This window comes from Ovis aries, chromosome 7 (assembly GCF_016772045.2).
Source record: "Ovis aries strain OAR_USU_Benz2616 breed Rambouillet chromosome 7, ARS-UI_Ramb_v3.0, whole genome shotgun sequence".
NCBI classification, from domain to species: Eukaryota; Metazoa; Chordata; class Mammalia; order Artiodactyla; family Bovidae; genus Ovis; species Ovis aries.
In genome coordinates this window covers 69758978-69783312 of record NC_056060.1, presented here as the reverse complement: position 1 = coordinate 69783312, position 24335 = coordinate 69758978, and the positions used below count along the sequence as shown (strand labels likewise).

The following is a 24335-nucleotide window of genomic DNA, read 5'->3' as shown; positions in this document are numbered from 1 at the left end:
ACAGTGGGTAGAACTTGAATTATAACCCACTCCTCCCAGCTCACTGCAACAGAAACTCCATTTCAGGTGAGTACAGCCAAGACCCCCGGGCTCCTGCTTTCCCCAGTTCCCAGTCCAGCACTGCGATAGCTTCTTGGGAGGAGCAGGTGACAAGAACTTCTCATCTTTTCAGCTACATGTTACAGAGACTAAATCCCAAGTGCTGCAGCCATAGTGATTGGTCCAGCTGGTCCCATTCACAGGGTGGTGCTTAGCCTCAGGGCAGCGTACTGGGAATATTGGTGCGTGATTGTCCTCACCCAGGTTGTTGGTAGAGCAGAGGCTCTGTGCTGGAAAAGACTGGGAAGCTGAGAAGATTAGAGGCTACTGTCTCCACAGCTGCCCTGCTCCTATAGGGGCAGGTACCCCCAAAGAAGTAACCCACTCTTCCTCAGCTTCAGAGCAGTGGTCAGTGTTCTGATCAGTGGTATGGACAGGCCTTTAAGCAGAGAGTCCTGAAGCTCTCGCTAAGGAACCAACTTTACTTGAAACAGAGTGTGAGGAAGTTCGAGTTTAAGAGCATTCTCAGAAACAGTGCATTTTTGTGTAAACAAAATTTGGGGGCCTGGTATCTTCTTGAGCATTACAAACTAAGCCTTAGGTCAGCTAGTTTGCTAGAGAGAATCAGGGAAAGATATGTAAAAAATGTGTCATTTGAGCAATTCCACTGCTCAATTTATAAAAATATTCACAAATATGGCCAGAGATTTTTTTCACTGTGTTATCACTGACGATAACCAAAACACCCAATAATAACTGGTTAAAAAAATGATATGTTTATAGAAAGAAATATAGTGATTATGAATTGTTTTATACACATTTAATAAGTTGGGGAAATCCTCATAATTTTAAGTGAAGCAAAATTCAGAACTGAATGCTCAGCGTAACCCTACTTTTTTAATGAATGCACACACAGGAAAAGACTAGATGTAAATATATTGTAGTGTTAACAGTGGTGGTATTACTGTTCCAAGGGCTTCCCAGCTGGTGCTAGTGGTAAAGAACCCACCTGCTAATGCAGGAGACTTAAGAGATGTGGGGTTCGATTTCTGGGTCGGAAAGATCCCCTGGAGTAGGGCATGGCAACCCACCCCAGTATTCTTGCCTGGAGAATCTCACGGACAGAAGACCCTGGCACGCTTAGTCCATAGAGTTGCAAAGAATCAGCCACAACTGAAGTGACTTAGCATACATGGGCTGTAGCCCACCAGGCTCCTCCATCCATGGAATTTCCCAGGCAAGGATATTGGAGTATGTTATCATATCCTTTTCCAGGGGACCTTCCCAACCCAGGGATTGAACCCATGCCTCTTAGTCTCCTGCACTGGCAAGTGGATTCTTTACTGCTGAGCCACCAATCGTATTGCATTAGGGTCCACAGAAATGGGAAGGACCTAACAGAAGCAGAAGATATTAAGAAGAGGTGGCAAGAATACACAGAAGAACTGTACAAAAAAGATCTTCATGACCCAGATAATCAGATGGTGTGATCACTCACCTAGAGCCAGACATCCTGGAATGTGAAGTCAAGTGGGCCTTAGGAAGCATCACTATGAACAAAGGTAGTGGAGGTGATGGAAATCCAGTTGAGCTATTTCAAATCCTAAAAGATGATGCTGTGAAAGTGCTGCACTCAATATGCCAGCAAATTTGGAAAACTCAGCAGTGGCCACAGGACTGAAAAAGGTCAGTTTTCATTCCAATTCCAAAGAAAGCCAATGCCAAAGAATGCTCAAACAACCACACAATCGCACTCATCTCACATGCTAGCAAAGTAATGCTCAAAATTCCCCAAGCCAGGCTTCAGCAATACGTGAACTGTGAACTTCCAGATGTTCAAGCTGGTTTTCGAAAAGGCAGAGGAACCAGAGATCAAGTTGCCAACATCCACTGGATCATGGAAAAAGCAAGAGAGTTCCAGAAAAACATCTATTTCTATTTTATTGACTATGCCAAAGCCTTTGACTGTGTGGATCACAATAAACTGTGGAAAATTCTTCAAGAGATGGGAATACCAGACCACCTAACCTGCCTCTTGAGAAATCTGTATGCAGGTCAGGAAGCAACAGTTAAAACTGGATGTGGAACAACAGACTGGTTCCAAATAGGAAAAGGAGTACATCAAGGCTGTATATTGTCACCCTGCTTATTTAACTTCTATGCAGAGTACATCATGAGAAACGCTGGACTGGAAGAAACACAAGTTGGAATCAAGATTGCCGGGAGAAATATCAATCACCTCAGATATGCAAATGACACCACCTTTATGGCAGAAAGTGAAGAGGAACTAAAAAACCTCTTGCTGCAAGTGAAAGTGGAGAGTGAAAAAGTTGGCTTAAAGCTCAACATTCAGAAAACGAAGATCATGGCATTTGGTCCCATCACTCCAGGGGAAATAGATGGGGAAACAGTGGAAACGGTGTCAGACTTTATTTTTTTGGGCTCCAAAATCACTGCAGATGGTGACTGCAGCCATGAAATTAAAAGACGCTTACTCCTTGGAAGAAAACTTATGACCAACCTAGATAGTATATTCAAAAGCAGAGACATTACTTTGCCGACTAAGATCTGCCTAGTCAAGGCTATGGTTTTTCCTGTGGTCATGTATGGATGTGAGAGTTGGACTGTGAAGAAGGCTGAGTGCTGAAGAATTGATGCGTTTGAACTGTGATGTTGGAGAAGACTCTTGAGAGTCCCTTGGACTGCAAGGAGATCCAACCAGTCCATTCTGAAGGAGATCAACCCTGGGTATTCTTTGGAAGGAATGATGCTAAAGCTGAAGCTCCAGTACTTGGGCCACCTCATGCGAAGAGTTGACTCATTGGAAAAGACTCTGATGTTGGGAGGGATTGAGGGCAGGAGGAGAAGGGGACGACCGAGGATGAGATGGCTGGATGGCATCACAGACTCGATGGATGTGAGTCTGAGTGAACTCAGGGAGATGGTGATGGACAGGGAGGCCTGGTGTGCTGCGATTCATGGGGTCACAAAGAGTCAGACACGACTGAGCGACTGAACTGAACTGAACTGACCTGTCTCTTGAGAAATCTTAATGCAGGTCAGGAAGCAACAGTTAGAACTGGACATCCAACCATCTCATCCTCTGTCGTCCCCTTCTCCTCCTGCCCTCAATCCTTCCCAGCATCAGGTCTTTTCAAATGAGTCAGTTCTTTGCATCAGGTGGCCAAAGTATTGGAGTTTCAGCTTCAGCATCAGTCCTTCCAATGAATATTCAGGACTGATTTCCTTTAGGATAGACTGGTTGGGTCTTTGTTGCAGTCCAAGGGACTCTCAAGAGTCTTCTCCAAAACCACAGTTCAAAATCATCAATTCTTCAGTGCTCAGCTTTCTTTATAGTCCATACATGACAACTGGAAAAACCATAGCCTTGACTAGATGGACCTTTGTTGGCAAAGTAGTGTCTCTGCTTATTAATGTGCTGTCTAGGTTGGTCATAACTTTTCTTCCAAGGAGCAAGCATTTTAATTTCATGGCTGCAGTTACCATTTGCAGTGATTTTGGAGCCCCCTAAAATAAAGTTTGACACTGTTTCCACTGTTTCCCCATCTATTTGCCATGAAGTGGTGGGACCAGATGCCATGATCTTCGTTTTCTGAATGTTGAGCTTTAAGCCAACTTTTTCACTCTGCTCTTTCACTTGCATCAAGAGGCTCTTTAGTTCTTCATTTTCTGCCATAAGGGTGATGTCATCTGCATATCTGAGGTTATTAATATTTCTCCCAGAAATCTTTATTCTAGACTGTGCTTCCTCCAACCTGGCATTTTGCATGATGTACTCTGCATATAAGTTAAATAAGCAGGGTGACAATGTACAGCCATGATGTACTCCCTTCCCAATTTGGAACCAGTCTGTTGTTCCATGTCCAGTTCTAACCACTGCTTCTTGACCTACATATAGATTTCTCAGGAGGCAGGTAAGATGGTCTGGTAGTCCCATCTCTTTAAGAATTTTCCACAGTTTGTTGTGATCCACACAGTCACAAGCTTTGGCATAGTTAATAAGGCAGAAGTAGATTTTTTTTTCTGGAATTCTCTTGTTTTTTCTATGATCCAACGGATGTTGGCAATTTGATCTCTGGTTCCACTGCCTTTTCTAAATTCAGCTTGAACATTTGGAAGTTCATGGTTCATGTACTGTTGAAGCCTGGCTTGGAGAATTTTGAGCATTACTTTGCTAGCATGTGAGATGAGTGCAATTGTGTGGTAGTTTGAGCATTCTTTGGCATTGCCTTTCTTTGGGATTGGAATGAAAACTGACATTATCTTGTCCTGTGGCCACTGCTGAATTTTCCAAATTTGCTGGCATATTGAGTGCAGCACTTTCACAGCATCATCTTTTAGGATTTGAAATAGCTCAACTGGAATTCCATCACCTCCACTAGCTTTGTTCATAGTGATATTTCCTAAGGCCCACTTGACTTCACATTCCAGGATGTCTGGCTCTAGGTGAGTGATTCTGCCATAAGGAAGAAAGCTGCTCGAATCATCCCTGAGCAATTTTTTATGTGCACATATTTTTCCAGCTTATTTGGGTAAATACTAAGGAGCATGAATCCTGAATTGTATGATGAGAGTATGTTTAGTAAGAGCCTACCAAACTCTCTTCCAAAAAGGTTCTATCATTTTGCATTCCCACCAGCAGTGGATGAACGTTCCTGTTGCTCCGCAGCCTTGCCAGTGTTTGGTGTTGTCACCCTTCTCACAGGTATGTGCTTATCTCATTGTTTTAGCTTGCTTTTTCCTGATGACCAGTGATGAATAGTGTCTTCTCGTGCTAATTTGCCATCTGTATATCTTCTTTGTGTCTGTTCAGATCTTTGGTCCAGTTTTTAAAAAGTGAGTTATCCATTTTTCTTATTGACTTTTAAGTCCTTTGTGTTTGGATAATAGTCCTTAATCATGTCTTTTGCCAATATTTTCTCCTCATTTATGGTTCGTCTTTTACCTTGGTCTTTTCAACATTTTAAAGAAGCGTGTTAATCTGATGGTTTTAAGACTATGGTGTAAAGATAGAATTGCTGTTATTATTAGGAATATTACCCATTTCTAAGGGGACATTTTGGAAATTGGGTGGGGGGATTTGGGGTGTCACAATGTCACTAACACTTATTGAGCGGTGTCCAGGAATGCTAACTGTCCCGCAAAACATAAGAATACTGCCTTGGGAAGAGTTATCCCACATCCCACATAATTATCAAATATTCTATCAAACATTGAAATAGCTGGCAAATCTATGAATCATTGTGTAATTGTATAACTTTAATCCACTCTTCATAGTTTTTAAACATGGTTTCACGTATTCTAAAAAGTTTTTTATATATAAAAGCGTATGTTCATTTTAGATTTTTATTGAGCAGTATTCACCAATTTTAAAAGTTTCATCACAATTTGCTATACTTCTTGAGGTAATGAGTTGTGAAGAAAACATGAGTGTATCTGCCTACACCTGTCACTATGGTAGTTCCTGATTCTGCATTTGGCTGTAAGCATGTAACTACTTCACTGATTATTTTTTAATAAACTACTTGCCACACAATAACATAGATGAATGCTTGACATTTTGCCAAAAGAAAAAATCTGATATCAAAGAGTACATACTAGAGGACTCCATATAAAGTTCTAAAATAGAAACAATAAATTGTAGCAATAAATAGAATTTTTAGTTCTTAGAGTCTCCACACGTTCATTCACTATGTCCACCTTTTAAGTCCTGAATCCTATTTATAATAGGTGCTTTTTAAAGTTCTTATCTGCTGTTTCAAACAGCTAGGCTACACAAAAGTCTGTGTAGTTTGGTTTAATATGTCCTGAATTATGGTTGGTATTTCTCTCTCTTTTTTTTCCCCCTTGTCTAGTTATCTTAAATTATATGTCTGACATTGAGATAGTACGTTGTAAACAATGAAAACTTTGTTTTCCTTTGAAGGACATTTTACTTAAATTATCAGTGGTCCTTTAGATTCTTTCAGACTTGGTTTTTAATGTTTGAGCTAGTCTTCTTTAGTTGTGGCCTTAATCCTAGGATATGACTCTTATTTGGGGACCTGATTTTCATTGGCAAGTTATAGTCTCTCTGTTGTCTTAAATGAATGCCCAATATGCTCCATGAAATCTCTTCATCTCTGGATTGCCTATAGCTCCAACATCATCCAGTCTAGTGTGATTTCAAATATCTGCATTCATTCATCTCCAGTTTTACCATAGTCACCCTCTCCTAGGGCTCATGGCAATTTTTTTCTACATATTTACACCCCAGTTCTATAACAAAGATCTATGGATGAATCCCTGTGCTGACTTCTGTCTCCCTATATCACGTCCTTTTTCGCTATACTCTGGCTTGCTAATTCCAATTATTCCACCTGGTTTTCACTGCAGTGGACACTTGGGTGTTGGGGACTGTCAGCTGAAGGTACTTTCTTTTCTACCCCGTACCTCTGAGTGAGGTCTGGCCTACTGGCCTGAGCCCCTGAAAGTATAACACCATAGCAGGAATTCTAAGTTGTGTGTCTGAGTAGTGCGACTAAATTTTCCTCAGTTTTTTTTTTTTTAAACTGTATGTCAGTCTTACCTTTTAATCATAGTTATTTTAGCATTTGCTCTCTTGGATTCAGATAATTTTTTTATATCCTTATCTGTTTATCCTCTCTACATGAGTGAAGGAGTAGAGGATAAATCTTTATCATAACACTCTTGTCCCTGAATATTCCTCCTTCAGCTAAATCTCCCTGTATACTGGTGAAGAAAGCACAAGCCACCAGAATCGGACAGTTGTTAATCATGTTTGTTCACGAAGTTGAGCTGGCTGATCCGGATGGCTCTCCCTCAAAGCATGTGTGTTTGCTAAGTCGCTTCAGTTGTGTCCGACTCTTTGCGACCCTATGGACTTGTAGCCCGCCAGGCTTCTCTGTCCATGGGATTCTCCAGGCAAGAATACTGGAGTGGGTTGCCATGCCCTCCTTCAGGGGATCTTCCCACCCCAGGGGCTGAACCCATGTCTTATGTTTCCTGCATTGGCAGGGTTCCCACTAAGTGGTCCAGTTTAAAAGTCAACAGTTGTCAGTCACCTTGTTTTCTTGCCAAAGAATCTAACAGTCAGTTTAACTTAAAAAAAAATGCTGTTAACCCTTGTTAACTCTGCTTTACCTTTGGCTACAAGGTCTATAGACAAGCCAAAGGGGAGATAGCAGAGGTCACCATTCCCTGTTAGTCGTTCAGTGCCTGCTGACCTCTGCATGTCAGGGGCTCACCAGAAATACATAGATTCTTGCAAGCACTACTATAGGTGCTCCCACTGTGAATGAGGAAAAAACTAAGACAACATTTTACCTGTGATTTGAGTGACTGAAGTACTATTAACTCCCCACAAGGAGGCTCCATCATCAAGTACAATTCTCAAAAAGGGAAAGGATCAACCATTTTAAAAGTGTCACAATGTGGTGCATTTAAGTGCTTTAACATTCTTGTTCACAATTTGGTTCTCATAAAAATACAGTAGCATCTTAGTGCTATTTAAGTTAGTGCAAAGTTAAGGCAAATGGATCAGGTGTTAGTTAATGTTAGTTATTTCCAACTCTTTGCAACCCCATGGACTGTAGCCTGCCAGGATCCTTTGGCATGGAATTCTCCAGGCAAGAATACTGGAGTGAGTAGCCATTCCCTTCTCCAGATCTTCCCAACCCAGGGATCGAACTCAGGTCTTTTGTATTGCAGGCAGATTCTTTACTGTCTGAGCCACCAGAAAAGGCCTGGTTATGTTAATGTATTACACCCATAATTTAAATTAAGCTGAGGGCATAGAGTAAAACTGAGTGTGGGATAGAGAAGGTTAAAGGGTGGTAATTATTTTTTAAAACTATATAAAAATTTAAAACGATTTCCTTATGCTTCGGTTATTACATTTTCTCCAGCAGTTGTCACACAGGTTCAACTTTGGCTTTCTAAGTCAAGTAAGAATGTTTATTAATCTTTGGCTAAAATTCTTTCCCTTTATAAGGCAACACTATTACCTGTTTGGTAGCACACAGGGCTGTGGCATTATTTCACTCTTTAAAACTGAAGCAGTGAATACTTCTTATTGGATGATGTAATCTCTTAAAATATTGGTAATAATATTTCTAAATGGTCAAAAAGTTAGTTGATGTATTTAATCAGAAATGCAGACTAAATGATTATTTATACAATTAATATCTGTGTCAACATAGGATGTTAAAACTAGATGTGTGGTTTAACATTATACAGTGTTGCAACATTTTTTGCCTCCTAATTCTCTGAAAAAAAGAACTTATAAGTAAGACTAATGCTATGCATGTTCAAATCATTCATTTAATAAATTATTAAATCATTTATTTCATAACATGTGTTGATAAAGTGTCAGGGCAACTGAAAGACAGGTTTCTTTATGTGGAAAATAGAATGAGGCTTCTAATTTGGGAGGTCTAGTGGTCTAAGACTTTATCCTTTCGAGTGAGATTTTGGATTCAGTTAGAATTTACTAGAGCCTCTGCTGGGTCCTCTGCTTACATCGCTTATTTCATATCTGTGGGCCAGATATTGCTATTCCCATTCCACAGATGAAGAGGAAACAACTTATTCAGGATCACATAGGCAGCTAAACAACAACTAGAATTGGAAGTACTGGAAATCCCAGCAGGAGTGGGGGTGGGTAGGGATGAGGTATGGGAGGCAGGATGATGTGAAATGAGCCTACTCTCTCATCTGAGAGCTCTGAAAGCTGTGGTTTATCTCTGTTAGCATGTCTCCCTCGTCTTCATCAGGCTCTCTGCTGCCAGATGGAGCTTGACTTTTTTTTTTTTTCCAGTTTGAATTTCAGCATCAATATTATATTTGAAATTGAAGAGTAAAATTGACATCTGTGACAACTTGTTAAACGATGACTGGGTGCCCAGGCAACCAGCTCCTGAACATCCGTCCTCTCTTCCTAAGGGTCAGGACTGTGCGTGGCCCCTCTGATGATAGGGTTAACCTCGTGGCCATGTCTCAGGGCAGCCTGAGCCAGGTGGTCAGGGACTGACAGACTCACGCATGTCCCTGTGCGCCTGGAGGAACCTGGTTTCCTTGGAGATGCTCAGGCTGCCTGATGAGCTCCACCCCTTCCCTCGTTGAGCACACGCAGCCTGACTAGAATGGAGTAAACCTGCGTGGCTGGGGAGCCCCTCCAGTCGTCCCAGCAGGAAGGATAGGAGACTGCATTAAAGCTTGCTTCTATTGCTTTTACCTTGTAGGCAGACCCACCTCTTGAGAGGAAAGCAATTCTCTTAGTTCTTTGGAAATGGAAAGGGAATCTTACGGTCTTAAGGCTAAGACAGATTGACCTCAGATTATCCATACAGACTGCCTCTGGGAACGGGGTTTGGTCAGTTTCTCTTACAAGTAATGCACAATCAGACAAGGGCTGGATGGGAATGCTTTTCGGTTGTGGATTCTTTCTCTTGACTTTGTGAGACCTACAAGAGAACAACAGACATTAATCCCCCACTCCCAGACATTAATAAATATTTAAGTCAGGTCAATTCAGGGCTTCCTGACTAAAAATGTAAAACATGAGAGGTGGAATAGCAAATATGGTCATGTGTAAAGGTTCTATTGTCTTTTACTGAAATTCTGAGTATCTCCTAAACTTCTTCCTGTGACATACTTTGAAGGGAGAAGGTAAGGAGGGGGGAAGAAATCTCTTCCTAAAGGAAGATAAAGGGAAGAAAGAAGAGGGGCCTGACAAGGGGATAACAAGTTCTTGAAAAAGGAAAGAGAGAAAGAAGTTGGCTGCAATTACAGGGTGTCAGATGAGCAACAAAAATATTAGTCTGAAATATTTACTGAGCACCTACTATGTGCACACTCTCAGTTAGACTGCAGGTGAAAGCAGGGGAACAAACAATTGTTTTGTCTTACAGAGCGTGTAGGTTGAGAGAAGCACAAAATCTGTTTAAAGTAGGATGCTAATAAATCCTTAGCTCATTCTGTTTTACTCTATTACTCTCATCCCCCGTAGCTTTATCCATGTTGTACATTTTGCTCAGTTGCGTCTGACTCTTTGCAACCCCATGGACTGTAGCCGTGACAGACTCCTCTGTCCTCCACTGTTTGCTGGAGTTTGCTCAAATTCATGTCCACCGAGTCAGTGATGCTATCTAACCATCTCATCCTCTACCACCCCCTTCTCCTGTTACCTTTAATCTTTCCCAGCATCAGGGTCTTTTTCATAAACCTAAGTAAATAGAAATGAATTTACTCTGGACTATTAGGACATAACATTGCATACATTTTTTTTTCCAATTTAACTTTCTTTTTGCTTTCCTAGTTGATGTAATGTTTTTGTATTCCTGCATGTCTACATATTTTAAAAGAGCTGATAAAAAATGTATTCGTTTCCAGTTAAGCTAGTTAATCAGCCTCTTTGCAAAAATTTTCCTGAGCAACAGTTCAGTTCAGTTCAGTCGCTCAGTCGTGTCCGACTCTTTGCGACCCCATGAATCACAGCACGCCAGGCCTCCCTGTCCATCACCAACTCCTGGAGTTCTCTCAGACTCACGTCCATCGAGTCAGTGATGCCATCCAGCCATCTCATCCTCGGTCGTCCCCTTCTCCTCCTGCCCCCAATCTCTCCCAACGTCAGAGTCTTTTCCAATGAGTCAACTCTTCGCATGAGGTGGCCAAAGTACTGGAGCTTCAGCTTTAGCATCATTCCTTCCAAAGAAATCCCAGGGCTGATCTCCTTCAGAATAGGCTGGTTGCATCTCCTTTCAGTCCAAGGGACTCTCAAGAGTCTTCTCTAACACCACAGTTCAAACGCATCAATTCTTCAGCACTCAGCCTTCTTCACAGTCCAACTCTCACATCCATACATGACCACAGGAAAAACCATAGCCTTGACTAGACGGACCTTAGTCGGCAAAGTAATGTCTCTGCTTTTGAATATACTATCTAGGTTGGTCATAACTTTTCTTCCAAGGAGTAAGCATCTTTTAATTTCATGGCTGCAGTCACCATCTGCAGTGATTTTGGAGCCCCAAAAAATAAAGTATGATACTGTTTCTGCTGCTTCCCCATCTATTTCCCATGAAGTGATGGGACCAGATGCCATGATCTTCGTTTTCTGAATGTTGAGCTTTAGGCCAACTTTTTCGCTCTCCTCTTTCACTTTCATCAAGAGGCTTTTTAGCTCCTCTTCACTTTCTGCCATAAGGGTGGTGTCATCTGCAACATGTAGAGTAAAAAATGTCAGTCAGGAGTGGATTTTGTTTTATATCAGTAATTGGAATAGATGTCAGACAAAACCTGAAATTAAACATAGTGTTGGATTTAGCATGAAGCAGATAACACTCTATCAAATAAATAAGAAATCAAGTGCTTGTGTACCAAAGCGTTTAAGTCAATAACAGAGGTAAACTTGAGGTCAGTGCTGTCATAAGTTCTATATTATAGAGTCCAGATTGTTCTTTGCTTTGGAGCCAAAAACACTGATGAACTTTGAATCTACAACTTACCTTTTAAATGATCAAACTGTAGGTGCGATAGACAAATATTTAACAACCAGTATGGTTTTCTTGGTAGCTCAGGTGGTAAAGGATCAGCCTGTAATGAAGGAGACCCCAGTTCAATTCCTGGGTCAGGAAGATCCCCTGGAGAAGGGATAGGCTACCCACTCTTGCATTCTTGGGCTTCCCTGGTGGTTCAGGTGGTAAAGAATCCGCCTGCAATGTGGGAGACTGGGTTTGATCCCTGGGTTGGAAAGATACCCTGGAGGAGGGCATGGCAACCCACTCCAGTATTCTTGCCTGGAGAAGCCCCATGGACAGAGGATCCTGGCCGGCTACAGTCCATGGGGTCTCAGAGTCAGACAGGACTGAGGGACTAAGCACATGGATGGACACAGATGCCATGCTGGCTATCTTAAAATGCATTTTGGGGTGCCTCTTGCTTATTTAACTTATATGCAGAGTACATCATGTGAAATGCTGGGCTGGATGAAGCACAAGCTGGAATCAAGATTGCCAGGAGAAATATCAATAACCTCAGATATGCAGATGACACCACCCTCATGGAAGAAAGTGAAGAAGAACTAAAGAGCCTCTTGATGAAAGTGAAAGTGGAGGGTGAAAAGTTGTCTTAAAATTTCAGCATTCACAAAACTAAGATCATGGCATCCAGTCCCGCCACTTCATGGCAAATAGATGGGGAAACAATGGAAAGAGTGAGAGACTTTATTTTTGGGGGCTCCGAAATCACTGCAGATGGTGACTGCAGCCATGATATCAAAAGATGCTTGCTCCTTGGAAGAAAAGCTATGACCAACCTAGACAGCATATTAAAAAGCAGAGACATTACCAACAAAGGTCCATCTAGTCAAAGCTATGGTTTTTCCAGTAGTCATGTATGGATGTGAGAGTTGGACTATAAAGAAAGCTGAGCACTGAAGAATTGATGCTTTTGAACTGTGGTGTTGGAGAAGACTCTTGAGAGAGTCCCTTGGACTGCAAGGAGATCCAACCACTCCATCCTAAAGGAAATCAGTCCTGAATATTCATCGGAAGGACTGATGCTGAAGCTGAAACTCCAATACTTTGGCCACCTGATGTGAAGAACTGACTCATTAGAAAAGACCCTGATGCTGGGAAAGATTGAAGGTCGGGGGAGAAGGGGACAACAGAGGATGAGATGGTTGGATGGCATCACTGATGCAATAGACATGAGTTTGAGTAAGCTCTGGCAATTGGTGATGGACAGGGAAGCCTGGCGTGCTGCAGTCCATGGGGTCGCAAAGAGTCAGACACAACTGACTGACTGAACCGAACTGAACCTGGCTGAATAAATATCCATCCTAGTAATGTGGAAACTGACAGACAGTTCACATGGAATGAAATTCCCTCCTTGGCCCGTTTAAAAAGGAAGCTACTCCTTTGGAAGAAAGTTAATGTGACTGACTTGCTCCGCAAACAGCATAGCTGACATGAAAAGAGAGGATGTTGCTCCTGAAGAGATTCTCTGTTTTTGGAGAACTTTTAAAATATGTTGGCATTCTGATTGTTAACACTATGTAGAAAAGATGTGGAGACTGCAATTTGAAAGTACCTGTCTGCTTAGTGTACCTTGACACATCAACAGCCATAACATGAGACTCGTGGAGAAAGTACTGAGACTTTTTAAGTGCTGGCTTCCCTGACTGATGAACCTAGCTTTGCTTTTCAACTGTATTGCAGACGCCACCAGTCCAGCAGGAGGCAGCATTGCTGTTACACAGTAGAGAGGGAAAGAATAAACTTTGTTTCACCTGGTCCCCTGGGCATCTTTTAGTATTCTCCTGCCAACTTGACAGTAAAGAGTAAGTGCTCTGAGGAAAGCATAGTGGGCAGGGATTTTGCTTACCCAGTAATGAAAGTCTAGGTCACCTGAGTAGGTAAGCCATCTAGACTAGCAGAAGTTCTAGCCGAGGGAGAGGGGGATTTGAGATGTTTGAGAGGAAGAAGATGCTGAATATTCACTGCAGCTCTGAGATCAACTGCGATAGTGGGATCATCCCACTAATGTTTATCCCATAAGTTTCCCAAGGGAAAGAGACCAACCAGAATCACGTGGAAGCTGTACCCCTATGGAACAAATGCTTTATACAAACCAACTGATTCCACTCTGTGGTGGGGGTGAACCCTGGTGGATGCTGTGACACCATGTCCAGATACCCACTTCTAGACCAAATCACTCATTTCTTCAGCTGGCAGATGTGTTACCTATTGATGGTTCATAGCTAATCCCTCCCCAAGATGAAAGGGATTGTTTTACCCAGAATATGCCCACTCCCAGGGGTAGCCTATATCCAACTCCTGGTCAGTTTTGTTGTTCAGTGCTAAGTCGTGCCTGACTCTGCAACCTGGTGGGCTATAGCACGCCAGGCTCCTCCGTCCTTCACTATCTCCCGGCAGTGTCTATTGAGTCGGTGATGCTATCATGTCTCAAATTCATACCTGTTGAGTTGGTGATGCTGTCTAACCATCTCATCCTGTGACACCCCTTTCTTGTTTTGCCTTCAGTCTTTCCCAGCATCTGGTCAATATAAGGGTGCAAAAATCCAGGCTTCTTACCTTAATTTGGGACAGCTCTGAAGGACCATCCCAGCTCTCAAGCTTCTGTGGGTTCTGCTGAGGCCATTCCTGAAATTTCATCACAGTTCAGTTTCTTTCATCCATCCTGCTTCCTTAATGCCTCACAATTCTTACTTCTGAAAATAAAAATGTACTCATGCTATACTATACAGTAAACTTCCTACATAACGAATTTCTTTCCTGAGAAATATGATGTAAGCTTTCCCTAATAACTATTTTTCTTATTTTGGACTTCTTTTCCATTGTGAGTTTTTCCTTATTGGAATAGACACTTATTATGGATTTGACTTCTCTGCTTGTCATGTTTTGCCAAGAACACCATCTGCTCATTTACTGAATGTCCACTTATCAAGTTAAACCAAACAACATTACTTCTAAGAAAATTCAACTTACAATGAAATAAGTAAGACAGTTGACTAATATTCATGGAATTTGCTAGTCTTGTGACCACCCCAAACAATTGGCTTTATGAAATATTGGAGTTATTTTTTTTGCTGTTCATTTGTTATTGAAGTATCAATGGTTTGCAATGTTGTGTTAATTTAAGGTGTTCAACAAAGTGATTCAATTATGCCTATGTGTATATACATAATATATTTCAAATTCTTTTCCCTTATAGGCTATTAAAAATATTGAGTATAGTTCCCTGGGTTATACAATAGGTCCTTGTTAATTATCTATCTTATATATAGCAGTGCGTATATGTCAATCCAAACTGCTAACTTATCCCCCTTACTTGCCTGGTAACAATAAGTTTGGTTCTATGTTTGTGGGTCTAATTATGCCTTGTAAATATTTGTTTGTATCACTGTTTTTAGATTCCACATGTAAGCAATATCATATTCAGCAATATCATACTTCACTTAGTATGATCTCTAGGTCTATCCATGTTGCTACCAATGGCATCACCTTATACTTTTTGTGACTGAGTCATATTCCGTTGTATGGATATGGTACCACATCTTCTTTCTTCATCTGTCAATGGATATTTAGGTTGTTTCCATGTCTTAGCTGTTGTAAAGAGTGCTGCAATGACCCTAATAACTATTTTAAACATTTGTGGAAAACTGTATGTTTGTGACAGATTTTTATCAAAAATATGCTAGAAATATGCTATGGTTGAGTTTATCTAGTTTAGCAAACCTTAGTAAAACAAATGTTAGGATTTAACGAAAGAACGATATTTGGTAATTAGTTCTAAATCACTAGGAACGCACTCTAAACATCGCTATTTTAAAGTTGTGTTTTGATAAGTATCAATGTATGTTCAGTCAAATCAAATAAACTGCTTTAGTTCTTTTCATAACATTTGAAACTAATAAACACCAATATGATAATGATTTCACTTTTCAAAATTTTTAATTTATCAAAAATTGTAGCTAAGCTTTGTAGTCATGAAACACATTTTTAGGCCTAAGGTTATGCTTTTCAACCTCCTACTTGCAGTCTGTATGCTGTGCTAAGTTGCTTCAGTCCTGTCCAACCCTTTGCAACCCTGTGGACTGTAGCCCACAAGGCTCCTCCATCCATGGGATTCTCCAGGCAGGAACACTGAAGTGGGTTGCCATGCCCTCCTCCAGGGGATCTTCCCGACCCAGGGAAGAACCAGGGTCTCTCACATCTCCCTCGTTGTCAGGCAGGTTCTTTACTACTAGCGCCACCTGGCTTCCCTGGTGGCTCAGATGCTTTCAGTAGTTGGTTTAATTTGTCCAACCTTAAAAATGTTGTTGAAACTTTATTTCTCTAAATGAAAGATTTTATGTTAGATGACTTAAGCATTTCACAACCACTTTGAAATTAACAAGGCCTGAGATATAGTAAATAATAAAGTAACATTGTAAAAGCTTTATAGCATCTTTAATAGTTTGATATATCGTTTATACACCATATGAGTCACTCTTTGTACAATTTAGCAGGTTATGGTATATTCATAAACTTGTGCAACCATTATCACTAGCTGACTTTAGAACTTTTCATCACCTTAAAAAGAAACCCCACACCCATTAGCAGTCACTCCTCGCGTCTCTCTCCCAGCTTTTTGCAACCACTAACCTCCTTTGTCTGTGGATTGGCCTATCATGGACATTCCATTTTTATGCAATCATACAACATGAATTTTGTTGTTTTTATTTGGTGATTGGGTTTTTCACTAAGCATATCTTCAAAAAATTATTTTATTGAAGTATAGTTGATTCACTGTGATTTTCTCCTATAGAGCAAGGTGATTCAGTTATACATATATAAACATTCTTTTTCATATTCTTTTCCATTACAATTTATCACAGGATGTTGAACCTAGTTCCCTGTACTACATGGTAGGACCTTGCTGTTTATCCATTTTATATGTAATAACTTGCAGATGCTGATCCCCAGCTCCCTGTCCATCCCTCCCCTACCACCCTCTTCCTTGGCCACCACAAGCCTGTTCTCTATGTCTGTGAGTCTGTTTCTGTTTCATTGATAAGTTCATTTGTGTCAGATTTTAATATTTGTCTTTAGTGTTTGTCTTTCTCTTTCTGACTTCACTTACTCTGATAATCTCTAGGTTCATCCATGTTGCTGCAAAAGACATTATTTCACACTCTTTTATGGCTGAGTAGTATTCCACTGTACTCACGTCCAGTACCTTCTTTATCCATTCATCTGTCTATAGACATTTAGATTCTTTCCATGTCTTGGCTGTTGTAAATAGTGCTGCAGCGAATATTGGGGTGAATGCATCTTTCTGAATTTGAATGACAGTTTTGTTTGGATATATGCCCAGGGTGTGCAGGATCATATGAAGCTCTACTTTTAGTTTTTTGAGGAACCTCCATATGGTTTTCCATAGTGCCTGCACCAATTTACATTCCCACAGTGGTGGTATAGGAGGGTTCCCTTTTCTCTACACCCTCTCCAGAACTTGTTCTTTGTAGTTGTTTTTTAAATGATGGTTATTCTGACTGGTGTGAGGTAGTACCTCTTGGTAGTTCTGATTTACGTTTTTGTAATGATTAGCAATGTTGAACATCTTTTTATATGCTTGTTGGCCATTTGTATGTCTTCTTTGGAGAAACATATATTCAGGTCGCCTGCCTGTTTTTTTTTTTTTTTTTTTTTCGTTTGGGTTGTTTGCTTTCTTCTTGAGTTCTATGAACTGTCTGTCTGTTTTAGAAACTGAGCCTTTGTTGGTCCCATCATTTGCAAGTATTTTCTCCCAGTCTGAAGGGTGTCTTTTGACTTTACCCATGTTTTCCTTTGTTGTTCAACAGCTTGTATTTCACTTAGCATTTGTTGTTCAGTTGCTAAGCCGTGTACAACCCTTTGTGACCCCATGGGCTGTAGCGCCCCAGGCTTCCCTGTCATCCACTATCTCCGAGAGTCTGTCCATTGAGTTGGTGATGCTATCTAACTGTCTCGTCCTCTGCCACTCCCTTCTCCTTTTGCCTTCAATCTTTCCCAGCATCAGGGTCTTTTCCAATGAACTGGCTTTTTGTATCAGGTGGCTGAAGTATCAGAACTTCACCTTATTTTCAAGCTTTATCCATGTTATAATGTGTCAGTACTTCATTCTTTTTACTGCTTTCCCCTTTTATTGCTGAATAACATTCCATTGTGTGGATATTCCATGTTTTGTTCATCCATCAGCTAATGAATGGGTTGTGTTGTTTTGTTCCCACTTTTTAGCTATTATGAACAATGCTATTATTAATGTTATGAGTTTTATGTGGATATATGTTTTAGTTTCTCTTAAGTGTATACCTTGGAGTGAAATGTTGGGTTATACAGTAACTGTTTAGTATTTTGAAGAACTGCTAAATTTTTCCAAAGTGGCTGTACCATTTTCTATTTTCATCAGCAGTGTGTGAGGGTTTTGATTTCTCCATGTTCTCCCCTCCACTTGTTATGGATTATTATTTTGAATATCAGCCACCTAGTCAGCATGAAGTGGTATCTCAGCGTGGTTTTGATTAGCATTTCCCTGGTGGCTAATAACGGTCCTGTGAAGGATAATGAAGGAAAAAAAATGGATGTTTAACCTGGAAAAAGGAAGATTTTGGCAGGAGAGCCTAATATTAGCTGTCTTTAAGTGTTGGAATAGAGAGGCAGATTTTATTAATTTACAGATGTACAGAGAGGTGATGTAAAATAGTGAAATTTAGCTCTGTGTAAATGCAAAGTCTAATGAACAGATTGAACAGGGAAACAGTAGGTCCCCATTCCCTAGGGATGTTCAAGCAAATGGTGTAGAAGGATTCTGTAAGGGCTAATCGAATATGCTGTGGTTTGTAAACCTGTGTGGCAAATTTACAAAGTGTATTGTGGTTTTTTTTTAAAACCATACATAGATAATCTTGGCAAGAGCATTGTTTCAAGTCAAGTTGTTGTTGTTCAGTTGCCCAGTCGTGTCCAGCTCTTTGCAACCCCATGGACTGCAGCACGTCAGACCTCCCTGCCCCTCACCAACTCCTGAAGTTTGCCCAAATTCATGTCCATTGCATCAGTGATGCCATCCAGCCACCTCATCCTCTGTCGCCCTCTTCTTCTTTCCTCCATCCTTCCCAGCATCAGGGACTTTCCCAATGAGTCGGTTATTTGCATCAGATGACCAAAATACTGGAGCTTCAGCTTCAGCATCAGTCCTCCCAGTGAGTATTCAGGGTTGATTTCTCTAAAGATTGACTGGCTTGATCTCCTTAGTGTCCAAGGGACTTTCAGGAGTCTTCTCCAGCACCACAGTTTGAAGGCATCAATTCTTTGGTGCTCTGCCTTCTTTCAGTACAGCTCTCACAACTATACGTGGCTACTGGGAAAACAGCAGTGCTGACTATGCACACATTTGTTGGCAAAGTGATATCTTTGCTTTTTAACACACTGTCTAGGCTTATCATAGCTTTCCTTTCAAGGAGCGAGGATCTTTTGATTTCGTGGCTGCAGTCACTGTCCACAATGATTTTGGAGCCAAAGGAAATAGAACCTGTCATTGCTTCTATTTTTTTCCCCAGCCATTTACTGTGAAGTGATAGGATCATATGCCATGATCTTAGATTTTTGAATGTTGAATTTTAAGCCAGCTTTTTCACTCTCCTCTTTCACCCTCATGAAAAGGCTCTTCAGTTCCTCTTCACTTTTTGCCATTAGAGTGGTATGATCTTCATAGCTAAGATTGTTGATATCTCTCCTGGCAGTCTTGATTCCAGCTTGTGCTTCATACAGCCTGGCATTTTGCATGATGTATCCTGCATACTAAGTTAAATAAGCAGGGTGATGATATACAGCCTTGAAGTACTTCTTTCCCAGTTTTGAACCAATCCATTGTTCCATGTCAGGTTCTAACTACTGCTTGTTGACCTCATACAGGTTTTGCAGGAGGCAGGTCAGGTGGTCTGGTATTCCCATCTCTTGAAGAATTTTCCACAGTTTATTGTGATCCACACAGTCAAAGGCTTTGGCATAGTATATGAAGCTGAAGTAGATGTTTTTCTGGAATTCCCTTGTTTTTCTGTGATCCAGTGAATGTTGACAATTTGATCTCTGGTTCTTCTGCCTTTTCTAAATCCATCTTGTACATCTGGAAGTTCTTGGTTCACGTACTGTTGAAGCCTCGCTTGAAGGATTTTGAGCGTCACCTTACTAGCATGGAAAGTGAGTGCAACTGTCTCATAGTTTGAACATTCTTCAGCACTGCCTTTCTTTGGAATTGAGATGAAAACTGACATTTTCCTGTCCTGTGGTCATTGCTGAGTTTTCCAAATTTGCTGACATATTGAGTGCAACACTTTGATAGTATTATCTGTTTGAAATAGTTCAGCTGAAATTCCATCACCTCCACTAGCCTTGTTTATAGTAATGCTTCCTAAGGCCCACTTGACTTCAGACTCCAGGATGTCAGATTCTAGGTGAGTGACCACACCATCATGGTATCTGGGTCACTGAGACTTTTTTGTATAGTTCTGTGTATCCTTGGCCACCTCTTTTTAATCTCTTCTGCTTCTGTTAGGTCCTTGCTATTTCTGTCCTTTATCGCGCTCTTCCTTGCATGAAGTGTTCCCTTGATATCTCCAATTCTCATGAAATCTCTAGTCTTTCCCATCCTATTGTTTTCCTCTCCTCCTTTGCACTGTTCATTTAAGGCCTTCTTATCTCTCCTTGCTATTCTCTGGAACTCTCCGTTCACTTGGGTGTATCTTTCCCTTTCTCCCTTCCTTTTTGCTTTTCTTTTTTCCTTAGCTATCTGTAAAGCCTCCTCAGACAACCACTTTGCCCTATTGCATTTATTTTTCTTTGAGGATAGATTTTTGTCACTGACTCCTGAATAGTGTTATGAACCCTTCCATAGTTCTTCAGGCACTCTGTTTACCAGATCTAATCCCTGAATCTACTCATCACCTCCACTGTATAATCATAAGGAATTTGATTTAGGTCATATCTGAATATCCTAGTGGTTTTCCCTACTTTCATCGATTTAATCCTGAATTTTGCAATAAGGAGCTCATGATCTGAGCCACAGTCAGCTCAAAGTCTTGTTTTCACTGACTGTATAGAGTTTCTTCATCCTTGGCTGCAAAGAATGTAATCAATCTGATTACAGTATTGACCATTTGGTGTAGTCCGTGTGTAGATGTCTCTTATGTTGTTGGAAAATGGTGTTTGCTATGACTAGTGTGTTCTTTTGACATGGTATGTGGTATGCGTATCTGTGTGTGTGTGTATACATGTGTGTGTATATATATATATCTCAGTAACTACTTGTTACTGAAGCTGCATTACTTTGGCTATCTGATGTGACAAGCCGACTAGAAAAGCCCCTGATGCTGGGAAAGACTGAAGCAAGAGGAGAAGGGGACGACAGAGGATGAGATGGTTGGATGGCCTCACTGACTCAATGGACATGAGTTTGAGCAAACTCTGGGAGATGGTGGACAAGGAAGCCTGGCATGCCGTAGTCCATGGGGTCACAAAGAGTCAGACTTGACTGCTGCTGCTGCTAAGTCACTTCAGTCATGTCTGACTCTGTGTGATCCCATAGATGGCAGCCTACCAGGCTCCCCTGTCCCTGGGATTCTCCAGGCAAGAACACTGGAGTGGGTTGCCATGTCCTTCTCCAATGCATGAAAGTGAAGTCGCTCAGTCGTGTCTGACTCTTAGCGACCCCATGGACTGCAGCGCACCAGGCCCCTCCGTGCATGGGATTTTCCAGGCAAGAGTACTGGAGTGGGGTGCCATTGCCTTCTCCTATCCCTCTTGCTAAGTACAGCCAAAAACTCTGGACATTATATATGCAGGATAAATATAAAAAGACTCTGTAGTGAAAGTAGCATTCTTGTAAGACATTAACCTAGATGAAAACCTATCTGTACTAGAGCAAGAGAGAGAAGCTGGGTAAGGGGGATGGTAGCTAAAACTTGGAATGACAGAACTTGAGAATGCAGAGGACCCTCACCTAAAATAGACACTTAAGAAGTGGAAATTTGACAGGGATAATTATAAAATCTTGTGGTAGGATTCTTTATATGAATAGAATAGGAGGGTCATGGTGAAATTTTAACACATATGAATTAAAAAGTAGAGGAGCTTTATTTAACCATACTTTAACTCTCAGTTGCGGGACAAGCCACCTTCCCCCCAGGTGAAGAACTGTTAGTCTTGTTAACTCAAGGTTTACCCAGAGCCAGGAGCTGAGAGTTGACCATACCTGGGGCTGGGCAGAGTCTTGAATGTACTGACAGCTCCAGAGCAGAGATGGTGCAGAAACCTGGACTCTGGTTGAAAGAACCGAGGATTTGCAGTCTGCACAAGAGAAGATAGGGTGAGTTATGATAGCTGTCTAAAAATACATAAAGAGCTGTCAAGTGGTATAGGGACTGGGTGTGTCCTATATGACTCTGGAGGATGGAACTGTGGTCAACCAGAAGTTAGGTGTGAAAAATGAAAATAGCCTGGATTGCCTCATATGGTGGTGAGTTTCCTGTCCCTGGAGGTGTGTAAGCAAAGTTGGGCTGGTCATTTATATAGCAGAGGAGGTATAGTAGACAGTATACATTAGATTATTAATTTTGTATCTTCTCAGAATCACAGATCCCTGTTGGAGAATCTGATAAAAACTTTGGAATCTCTGCTCAGGAAAATGCACTTACAAATACTGTTTAGGGCACAAATTCTGGGATTTTTCTGGAGACCTTTTATGGATGGAGGAATTAAATAACTTCCTACTCTTAAAAAATCGGTAATTTCAGATACTCTCATGTAGATCACTGTTTATACAGCAGCAATAGTTTCATAGTGTAATAAAATCTTATTTAATCATCTATTTATTCAACAAATATTTATTAAGCATTTACTATGTGTGTGTGTGTTTGGATACACATACACACACAAATACACACACAAAGTATGTAGTTGAGTGAAAGTGAAAGTATTAGTTGCTCAGTTGTGTCCCACTCTTTGAGACCTTATAGACCAGAGCCCTCCAGGCTGCTCTGTGCATGGAATACTCCAGGCAAGAATACTGGAGTGGTAGCCATTTCCTTTTCTAGGAGATCTTCTCGACCCAGGGATCAAACCCTGGTCTCCTGCTTTGCGGGCAGATTCTTTACCATCTGAGCCACCAGGAAAGCCCATGTAGTTGAATGGTGATACCTATGTATGTACCCAGAATATAAAATTAATGCAATAATTACAGCACAGTCTATTATGAAGAGTCTAAAGTAAGAAGTCTGCATTCCATAAACTCTGTTTTGTTAGTTTCAGAAATGTGCTGTAACGGAATTTGTGACTCTCAACTGGCCCTGGTGAAGTTGGAGAGAGTATGGACTTGGAGACACCAAGCTGGATACCCATCTCAGCTCTTCCAGTGGCCTATGATAGCTAGTCTCAACCTATATGGGAAGGGCTAAGCAGTGGGTCTATATGATTCTACAGCATCCAGATAGTGATGTATCATTTGTCTGTTCACTGTTTCTATGTACATGGTACACATCTGTGTATACTTTAGTCATTACTAAAGTTTTTAGAACCAGCTGTTACTTTAGATAGCATTCCTTGACTGATTATAGGAGATCCTTGTGGTTGGGGTAGAGAAAGGTGTGAATTCTCTCTCTGATAATCTCCATCAGCCATCTAAATAAACAAACAAACAAACAATATTTTCTCAATTTGATATAAAATGTATTTATATATTTTAAAAAATCTACTACTTTTGTTATTTACAAATGAGCACATCATCAAAGTAAAAACAAGGTTCTCCTTGGACAAATGGAACTTCAAAATACTGTCAACTGACTTCTACTCCAGCCAGACTATAGCCCCTAAGCATCATCATATATAGAAATTTTGGAGATACTACTATGGATCACACTATTAATTTGTTTCAGTTCAGTCGCTCAGTTGTGTCCAACTCTTTGCAATCCCATGAATCACAGCACGCCAGGCCTCCCTGTCCATCACCATCTCCCCGAGTTCACTCAGACTCACGTCCATCGAGTCCGTGATGCCATCCAACCATCTCATCCTCTGTCATCCCCTTTTCCTCCTGCCCCCAATCCCTCCCAGCATCACAGTCTTTTCCAATGAGTCAACTCTTCACATGAGGTGGCCAAAATACTGGAGTTTCAGCTTCAGCATCATTCCTTCCAAAGAACACCCAGGGCTAATCTCCTTCAGAATGGACTAGTTGGATCTCCTTGCTGTTCAGTGGACTCTCAAGAGTCTTCTCCATCACCACAGTTCAAAAGAATCAATTCTTCGGCGCTCAGCTTTCTTCACAGTCCAACTCTCACATCCATACATGACCACTGGAAAAACCATAGCCTTGACTAGACAGACCTTTGTTGGCAAAGTAATGTCTCTACTTTTGAATATGCTATCTAGGTTGGTCATAACTTTTCTTCCAAGGAGTAAGTGTCTTTTAATTTCATGGCTGCAATCACCATCTGCAGTGATTTTGGAGCCCAGAAAATAAAGCCTGACACTGTTTCTACTGTTTCCCATCTATTTCCCATGAAATGATGGGATCAGATGCCATGATCTTTGTTTTCTGAATGTTGAGCTTTAAGCCAATTCTTTCACTCTCCTCTTTCACTTTTATCAAGAGGCTTTTTAGTTCCTCTTCACTTTATGCCATAAGGGTGGTGTCATCTGCATATCTGAGGTTATTGATATTTCTCCTGGCAATCTGGATTC

At 41.0% G+C, this 24335-nt stretch overlaps 1 protein-coding gene across 4 annotated transcripts in view; it reads left to right on the top strand.

Annotated features, from left to right (window-relative positions):
* L3HYPDH (trans-L-3-hydroxyproline dehydratase) overlaps positions 1-24335 on the top strand; it is a 107704-nt gene that overhangs the window by 24880 nt on the left and 58489 nt on the right. Inside the window, exons 6-7 of one of the 4 annotated variants that reach the window (XM_042252581.1) lie at positions 4703-4765; positions 14103-15515. In XM_042252581.1, coding sequence (XP_042108515.1) covers positions 4703-4765; positions 14103-14128 — 89 coding nt within the window. In that variant the 3' untranslated portion in view covers positions 14129-15515. Of the gene's footprint in view, positions 1-4699; positions 4766-14102; positions 15516-24335 lie in introns of those variants that run through there. The other 3 variants (XM_042252580.1, XM_042252579.1, XM_042252578.1) reach the window with 3 other exon arrangements.